Raw genomic sequence first — 9,018 nt, forward strand, 5'->3', positions numbered from 1 at the left:
GCGCACTGCTGTGTCCCTAACATTAGCCTCGCGCCTGCGCAGAGTAGGTGCAAGATGCATACGTGCTAAAGGAATGAACCCTGATGAGCCAGAGGACTGCCCCTCCTCCCTGCACCCCTTCTCCCCCTCCCTCTGCCCTTGACCGCCATTCAACTCCCTGCCCCCCAGCCCCTGGCCAGGCACCAGCTGGACTCAAGAAGGAGGAAGGACATTTACTAGAGACAAACACTTTATTAACATGAAGTTTGGCTACAATCAGAAAGTAGAGGCTGAGAGTGAACAGTTGCGCTTCGCTCTCACCCATCACAGAATCCCCCCTCCTCTTTTCCCGCCCACATTGCCATCCCCACCCAGCAAGGCAGGTGCACGGCCATCTGCACAGCCCTAAAAGGAGGCAGAGTACTGGCCCTGGTGGGGGTGGTGCCCCAAGCCTATGGGTGTCTCTATAGGGCGTCCAGAAAAAACAAGAGACACCCCACGGGCATCAAAACATGCCCCCCAAAATCTTAAGAAAAATTAGATTACCCAACAAATTTGTGGGACCCCAGGGTCAAGCCTCCAAGCTCAGGCTGCCTCTGCTGGGCTTCATGCCCGTGGGGAGGAGACGTGAGGGGAAGCACGGCCTGGCATTCACACGCCACGCTGAAGCCAGAGCGAGGGAGGGATACGAGGACCCAGCTGCGAACACGGCTGTTTAAATATTAAACAGGGCTGTCTTGTCTCCCACGTGGGAGACTTTCTGATGTTCCAAGGGCCCCAAGTTGGGTACCCTCGGGGTCGGGGGTTCAGTGCCCTCCCCAGTCATCAGAGTTAATACTTGGTATTTACCTATCGACCTCCCAGTCCAGGGGACAGGAAGACAGGAGCTTTCTCTCTGCCACAGACAGAATGACACTTGGAGGTGGAAGGAAGGGCCCAGGAATCAGAGACTCCTTTCCGCTCTTCCCTGTCTTTAAATATTAGGTTTAAATAAATATTAAATAGCGATAAATACATCGGGTGGGTAGGGGTTTGCTCAGGGCTCGGAGAGGTAGCGCAGGACGCGGAGGGCCAGCTCCAGGAAGCCCTGCAGGTTGGAGGCCACCAGGACGGCCCCTGCCCGGCGCTGGAAGGCCGAGGTGAAGGTGAAGGTGGGCACGGTGCCCTGGGTGGCCGGCACGCCAGGGGCCATCCCCAGGTCTTGCATCTGTGGGGGAAAGGACGAGATTAGCCAGCGGCCCTGCCGAGTGGGCATGGTTATCACAGTTGACAAATGCAAAGGCCTGATGAGCGGTGGATGAGCACGTGGTTGAGATGGAGCCGGGCCTGAGCCCAGGTCTCTTAGGAGCTCCAGTGACCCCATCCTGCCCTCAACTAGGGGAGCGTGGGAAGGCCAGCAGCAGGAGGGTCCAGGGATGGGGTGGTAGCTCCCTACATACAGCCCCCCACCCCCCAGGTTGCCAGCACGACCTTTAGGGACCAGCTCCGTCTAGGTCCCTAACACTTGCCGCTCCCAACCAAGGCTCACCTGCTGCCAGATGTTGGTGGCAAAGTCGGTGATGTCCAGCTGCAGCATGTCCAAGGTGGGGCCTACCTCGGGGGAGATTCCTGCCAGGGCCTGCAGGAGGCCCTGGTAGAGGAAGAGGCCACTGTGGAGCTGTCCCAGGCAGCCTGTCTGGGGAGACGGAGTGGGGGAGTCAGGGGGTGCTGCTGGGATGCTTCCCTCAGGGCCCCAGCCTGGAGCCTGGAGGTGGGGGGCCTTCCAGATCATCCTTCCCCTCCCTGCCCTCCTCCCCTTCAGACACTCACCAGCTGCAGGGACTGGCTGGAGCAACTGCCCAGGGGAACCTGGGGGATGCCCAGAGAGTGCCTGAGCAGCACCAGCTCCTCGGGGTGGCACAGCTTGTGGGTGGCACACTGGGGACGAGAAGGATGCTGAGTGCAGCGGCCTTAATAGAACCAAGCCGCCCCCCATCTCTCCGAGGTCTTCCCCTGCCGCCCTGTCCTGCCAGGCTGCTCAGCCCATTCTGTCCTCCACTTCCATCCTAGCACGGTCCCCAGAGGTTCTCTCCCCCAGTTTCTTCCCACCTTTCAGGGCCCCCCTTCTCCTACCTTCCTTCCCTGTCCCCGAGCCTCTCTGCTCCCAGGCCTTCCTGATGCCTCCCCCACACTTCCCTTCCCCTCCCTCAGCGCTCTCCTCGGTCCTCTTTCCCCTACACCCGCTGGGCAGCGTGTGTGTGCCCTCCCTCCTTGCCGCCAGCCCCTCACTCACCAGCCTTTCCTGCATGACCAGGACATCGGCCTGGATCTTCCTCACTTGCTCTAAGCACTTGAGCAGGAAGGTCTCGGGCAGGTAGCGGGCAGGGCCCAGGGGAGTAGCTTCTTGCACTGTCCAAAGTGCACTGTGCCAGAGGAGCAGCTGTAGGGCTGGGAGCGGGCGGACGGGGCTCAGTAGCTGATCTCTCCACTCCCACCAGGGCCCCTTTCTGGGGACCTAGGGACCACCAGCCCCTGGACCACTCCAACCCCCCTCCCCTGCCCCAGGCAGGCAGCTCCCGGATCCTGGGCAGGACACTCACCCATCAGCTTCATGGGGCTCTGTGCAGCGGGCTCAGCAGAGTCTGGCTAGGTCTGCAGGCTCGGGCTCTGTCAGGGACCAGCTCTGGAGGGCCTTTATACATAAGCCCATGGAGGCCCGGGAGGAAATTACCTGCGACTAAGGCTTAGTAATAACTTCCCAGGATTTATGCAAATTTAGTGTCCAGGACAACAGCGAAGGGGGGTTGAGACAAAAAGCTGTTTGCGAAAGTTTTGTGAAATTGTGGAATCCCTGATCCTTCTTTGACGTCTGTGCCCCCTCAAACTCTCTTCCTCCCCCTTAGCCCCACCCAGGCCCCAACTGCCGCAGGGAGTTTGAACAGAGCCCTGAACAAAGGCTGAGCCACCGATCAAAAGCCTTGGAGGCTGGAGTCAGGTCAGACTGCTCTGAGGCTGACCTCCAGGCAGCCCCACCCTGGCTCCTGGCAGATCTGTGGGGCAGCTCCCTTTGCCACTTTCTCTCGGGATAATCAAGCCACCTGCTCTCTGCACCTAAATTCTGAGAGGGAAGAAGCTAGTCGCCCCCATTCCTACCCCCCAAACTCCCACTAGGCTGCCTTCCTGAATCCTCCCCTGAGAGGCCAGGGGCCGGGGATTAGGGACATTAGGGTCTTGCCTCCTGACCCTCTGCACAGCTTGATGGCCGGCATCCCAGGCTCCTGTCCTGCACTGATTAGCTGGGAACTCCCCAAACCCCCCCATGACTCATTCCTTTAAACCCCTGGAATCCTGGCAGAGACCAGAGGAAACCGGATGCCTGTCCTGAATGAAGCAAGACCCTTTGGAGGCTCTTGGTTCACCTAACCCTACCCTTCCTCCTCCTCCCGCACTCCCCCTCCCTGAACAGGGCCCCAGGGCTTTGGAGTTGGGGGTCTGGGACACGTGGCTTCCCAGGCCGGGTGCACTGCCTGCCAGAGCGCGTGTGCTGCCCCGAGGTGGAGAGGGCTGCGGGTGAGAAAGAGGAGACTGCCCTGGCTTTGAATCCGCACACCATGCCATGTTGGCACTGGAAGGAACCGGGGAGACAAATCTGACCTCAGAGAGCTTAAGTAGCTTGCCAAGGAGCAGAACCCAGATCTGCCCTGTGAACCGGGCCAGAGAGGGAAGTGCCTTGTCCTGGGTCATGGGTGGCAGAGCCAGAGTTACAACCCGGGCCTCTGCCTTGCGCCAGAGAGCTTTCCCCAGACCGAGGGGTCTGGCGCCCAGGGCAGTCGGACCAAGCGCACCAAGGCTGTCCATTTCTGTCCCAATTTACTCTGAAATGTGCCTGGGAACAGAGGCATCATCTTCACCTGAGGAGTGGGTGTGTCTCTTCCGGGGAGGTCATTTCTGCAACAGGGGTGCCCCCTGGTGGTCAGAGCTGGCAGGGTCTTCACCTGCTGGTCTGTTCATATCCTGCCTCCGGGGCGTTCTGTGTGGAGCAGGCATTGGCTCCTCACCTCCACTTTCAGGTAGGCATTTGACCACCATGCACTGACTGGACCCACTCCATGGGCGGGGGGCTGGGTTTAACAACTGTGGAGGGCAGGGAATTCACATTAACAAACACGACCCCTAAAACCTCCAGAGTTCAGCCTGCCTTGGCTCCAGTGTGCCGAGTGAGCAGAGCACGCATTGTCCAATTCCTCTCCATAAGCCTATTCAAGTGGGAACTAGAGCCCTTCTCCCTTTTACAGAAGACAAATCTGACCTCAGAGAGCTTAAGTAGCTTGCCAAGGAGCAGAACCCAGATCTGCCCTGTGCCAAAGTCTTAAACTTTTTTTTTTAATTAAATATATTTTATTGATTTTTTACAGAGAGGAAGGGAGAGGGATAGAGAGTTAGAAACATCGATGAGAAACATCGATCAGCTGCCTCCTGCACACCCCCTACTGGGGATGTGCCCGCAACCAAGGTACATGCCCTTGACCGGAATGGAACCTGGGACCTTTCAGTCCACAGGCCAATGCTCTATCCACTGAGCCAAACCAGTTAGGGCCAAAGTCTTAAACTGTTAACCATCAGGTCTCTTAACCAGCGTTTGGCCTTCCTCACTCATAACCAGGCCAGTGCTAGACCCAGACTTCTTTTATCTTCACCTGCAGTCCAAGTGTGTCAGATGTTTGGCTCAGAAAAAGATGTGAATTCTAAGAAGGGTGGCCAGAATGGTGAAAGGACTCAAGATCATGATTAAAGAAAACAGGCTGTTTCATCTGGGGAAGAGGAGGGGTTGCTGGGTGGTCTCGGGGCTAGAAAGGGACCGGAAGTGGAGGCCACAGCCAGTTTTCAGTTCAACAGAAGGAAAGTGCTTTCTAATGGTGTGAGATGTTGGAGGATGGAGTGGGCTGCTTCCAGAGGAAGTGATGAGCTGCCGTCCCAGGAAGTGTCATGTCATCCATCCCATAAGGAGAAAATCTGAATGCTGGCTGGCAATTATGTCAGGCACCTTCTCTTACACTTTTGTCATTTCTTTTTTTTTAATAGATTTTTATTGATTTCAGAGAGAGAGAGAGAGACAGAAACATCAATGATGAGAGAGAATCATTGATCAGCTGCCTCCTGCACGTCCTCTGCTGGGGACTGAGCCCACAACCCAGGCATGTGCTCTAACTAGGAATTGAACCGTGACTTCCTGGTTCATAGGTCAGCGCTCAAACCCTGAGCCACGCCAGCTGGGCTACACTTTTGTCATTTCATCCTATCAACCAGGCGGTAGGATGTGGATTATTCTTGTAGATAAGGGAAGGCCTCGGAGAAGCGAAGGGCCTTGCCCAAGATCACCATCAGGGGAGAGCCAGGCAGATTTGCTTCCCAAGCCCCTGTGGCTCCCATCACGTCACCTTCCTGTTCAGATGGCTGTACTTCTTGGATAACGGTTCAATCTAGACTCCTGCCCAACTCAGGGGAGAAGGAAGACCAGGTAGAGGGGAGAGAGGCGAGAGCTTGTCACTGGCCACGGCACACACAGGCTGAGCTAGACCAAAATAATCGTCTGGCAAAGGGTCTGGCTCCAGAGACCCTGAGTTATCCATCCTTCCAACTTCCCAAAGGCTTTCCCAGGTATTTCTCAGTGTCCAGAGCGGGCCAGCAACTCCCCCTCCTCATCCTTCCTGCTTTCATCTGGCACTGGGTGTGGAGCATCTGTATACAGGCTCTGGAGTAACTTATTTATTGCAGACTTGGCCAGTGGGCCAAGATATGTACACCCTGAGTTAAGAATGGGTTTTCCATTTTTAAATGATTGGGGGAAAAATCAAAATAATATTTCATAACATGAAATATGAAATTCAAACCCCAGTGCTCACAGACAATGTATTTGCATATTGTTTATAGCCGCTTTCAAGAAGGGCGGAAATGAGTAATTGTCACAGACCATATGGCTCACTAGCCTAAAAATGTACTATCTGACCCTTTAAGAAAACTTGCACGCTATGTATACAGTAACATGTGTGTAAGGAGACAGGCAGAGATGTTCTTCGCAGCGTGGCTTGTAATAATAAACAGATGCTCACCAACGGGAATGGCTGAATAAACTGTGGTCCATTCATATCACATATGCCTCCCTGCCACCCCCTGACAAACTCCGAGAGGAAAGGAGTTTTATTCCATCATATTCTCAGTGCCTGGAACAGTGCTGGGCTCGTATCAATATGATTATACATCATTTACAAAGATCTAAAGACTCAAAACAATACCATATATATTTTATTGATTTTTAGAGAGGAAGGGAGAGGGAGAGGTAGAAACATCATGGATGAGAGAGAATCATGGATCGGTCACCTCCTGCACACCCCCCACTGGGGATTGAGCCCGTGACCCAGGCATGTGCCCTTGACGGGAATCGAACCCGGGACCCTTCAGTCTGCAGGCCAACGCTCTATCCACTGTGCCAAACCGGCTAGGGCAGTGGTCGGCAAACTGCGGCTCTGTTGACTAATGAGTTTGCCGACCACTGCCTTAGGGAAAAACACTTAAAAAACATTTTAATAAAGTACTAATGTCTTTAACCTGAAGTCAAAACTTCTGGGTAAGGGTAATGCCTTAAGCAGTGGTCGGCAAACTCATTAGTCAACAGAGCGGTAAACTGCGGCTCGCGAGCCACAGTTTGCTGACCACTGGGCTAGGGCAAAACAATACTGTATTTTGTAGTAAAGGTGTAAAAACAGAAGCTGGAAGGCTACCCACTGAATCCATCAGTGTCTGCCTGGGGAAGGAAGGGAGGGGCCTGGGGAATGAACAAGATGGGCTTCGAATTCATTGGTAATATTTTTACTTGGGTTAAAAACTTGACACAATAACAAAATGTTAACAATGTTTATTAAATGCAGGTGGAAAGTACATGGGTGTGGAGAGCAGCTACAGCGTTTGGACAGGTTCTTGGACTAATGAGAGGGCACGATCCTCTCGTGGCAAAGCCACATGTAAGTCCCAGCACAAACGTAGCCAGGGCTATAGCTGTAAGCTTGACCTTATGGTCCGAACCTGTGGTCCCACGTGCCTGAGTGATATGGGCTGGCGGGAGGTGCAGCAAGTAAACAAAGCTTGATCACGTGCATGTAATTAAGTAGATTTGAAACCCACGAGAACATTGTAAACATCTTGACCACGCCCTTACTTTGCCTTGTGGAATCTGGCTATAAAATAAAGACTCGGCTTAGTAAGCCCGTAGCACTATCGCTCTCCATCAGAGAAGGCAGCGTCCCACCTAGCCCCAGCTTTATTCTCTTGTCTTTTCTAATCCTTCATCACCCCCCTCAGGTTCACCCATGGCCTTGCTAGTGTGGCTCACATGGGTATTTGTTATGTTATTCTTTGTATTTCTCTGTCGTTTTCCAATTAAAAAAACAAAACTGGAAGCTGGACAACACAGTGGGCTCTCCCAAGCATAAAAATGACACTGCTTCTCCAGGGGAAAAAGCCAAGCGGAGAGGGATGACTTACTGAAGTTCCGGACAGTTGAGCAGACACGGTGAGCAAGAACCAGGAAATCATGTCAAATGACTCCAAGTCTACCCTCTCCAATCCGCTACCAAGTAAAGGAAGGGTCTGAGGCACTTTGGGCCGGGCACAGAGTCTAAGATTTACAAGTAATTGTGAGGGTGGGCATCATCAGGAAGACTTTTAATTCCTATGCGACATGCTACGCAAGTAAGAGCGAGCCTCAGCGGCTGCATCTGTCCTCTGTGCACAGTCCCCTCATCAGACACTCAAAAAGAAAGTCACTTTCCAAGGTTGGGGAAAGTGGTCAAGGGCCAGGACAGCCTCGTGAGGACAAAAACTAACCAACCAGCTGCTCAAGCCAGACAGGCTGGAAGAAGGCAGCGCAGCTGGCGGAAGGGAACCTGATCTTGGCATCTCGCAGGCAGTTCACTTCCCACCTAAGCCCGTCCAGGCATCCGCCATTCGGGAAGGACATGCCGGGTGCTCACCATGAGTCCCCCACCCCCTTCTTCCTGGAAGGGAATTAAAGATCTGTTAGGTTTTTGAATTGGCCTGTAAAATGGGGAAAGGATTAGAATCCTTAAAAGTCTGGGCTCTGTCCAGTATGTCTCCGTTGGAATGTCCTCCCAAGCACCAAAAGGTGGCAGGTTCAGTTCCTGGTCAGGGGACATACTCAGGTTGTGGGTTCGATCCCTGATAGGGGTGTGTGCCGGAGGCAACCGATGAATGTCTCTCTCTCTAAAAAAAACCCCCCCAAAACAAAAAACATCTTCCACAGAGACTTTGGGGGAAGTGCCATTTCACAAAGCAAATGTTTTTGAACTTTAGTACATGGGGCGGTGGCAGAAGCATAAAGGAAATGGGCAATGCCAAAGCACCGTGACCGAGGCTGGGTGAGACCAGGCACCTAAAACATGCCTTTCATGGAAATTAGGGATATCGGGGGGTGAAATTCCAAAGCTGGTGATGAACACAATGTCCCTTTTCCAACAAACTAGACTTTCTTGAACCCAGAGTGCCAGCCACTAGGGAGGCCCTGGGAAGACACAAATGCCCCTGCTCTTAAGAACTCACAAACCAGTTGGGAAAGCTTTCATACCAGTTCCCTTTCCAGGAATTATTTGATTACGGAGTGGTCTGGAAGCCAGGGTTAAACGGCTGGGAAGCCCAGGGGATGTGTAGAGAATCCCTCCAGAAGTAGGGTGAGCACGCAGGAGAGGAATTCAGTTAAGGAGGCAGAAAACCCCAACGCATGTTCAGTTGACAGAACTTGGCAGGAACAGTGTATGTGCAGTGATGACCCAGGGGCCAGCCGGAGAACATGGGAGTAACTCAAATGCCCCACGGGGAGCCCTGCTATTGGTGACTGGAAGACGGAGATGCAGGCTGGCCTTTGCCCACCATCCACAGCTGGTAGAGGTGGGCTGGGGGCCACAGGGAGCCCCCTAGCCTCACCTCTACTCTCAACCTGCGGTTGCCTAGAGGGAGACCCTCCTCTTCTCTGCAAACCTCCCGAGAGTC

The 9,018-nt window shown here is 53.7% G+C and overlaps 1 protein-coding gene across 1 annotated transcript; it reads right to left on the reverse strand.

Moving 5' to 3' along the window:
- Positions 1-1,015: 1,015 nt before the first annotated feature.
- Positions 1,016-7,972, reverse strand: CSF3 (colony stimulating factor 3; the record flags this gene model as incomplete). Its single annotated transcript, XM_080681154.1, has 6 exons — positions 1,016-1,186; positions 1,508-1,654; positions 1,789-1,896; positions 2,252-2,406; positions 2,559-2,604; positions 7,844-7,972. The coding sequence occupies 6 exons, from the start codon at positions 7,970-7,972 to the stop codon at positions 1,016-1,018; spliced, it is 756 nt and encodes a 251-aa protein (XP_080537280.1).
- Between the last annotated feature and the right edge of the window lie 1,046 nt (positions 7,973-9,018).

This window comes from Plecotus auritus (genome assembly GCF_963455305.1).
Source record: "Plecotus auritus genome assembly, chromosome: 7".
In the NCBI taxonomy this organism is placed as follows: domain Eukaryota; kingdom Metazoa; phylum Chordata; class Mammalia; order Chiroptera; family Vespertilionidae; genus Plecotus; species Plecotus auritus.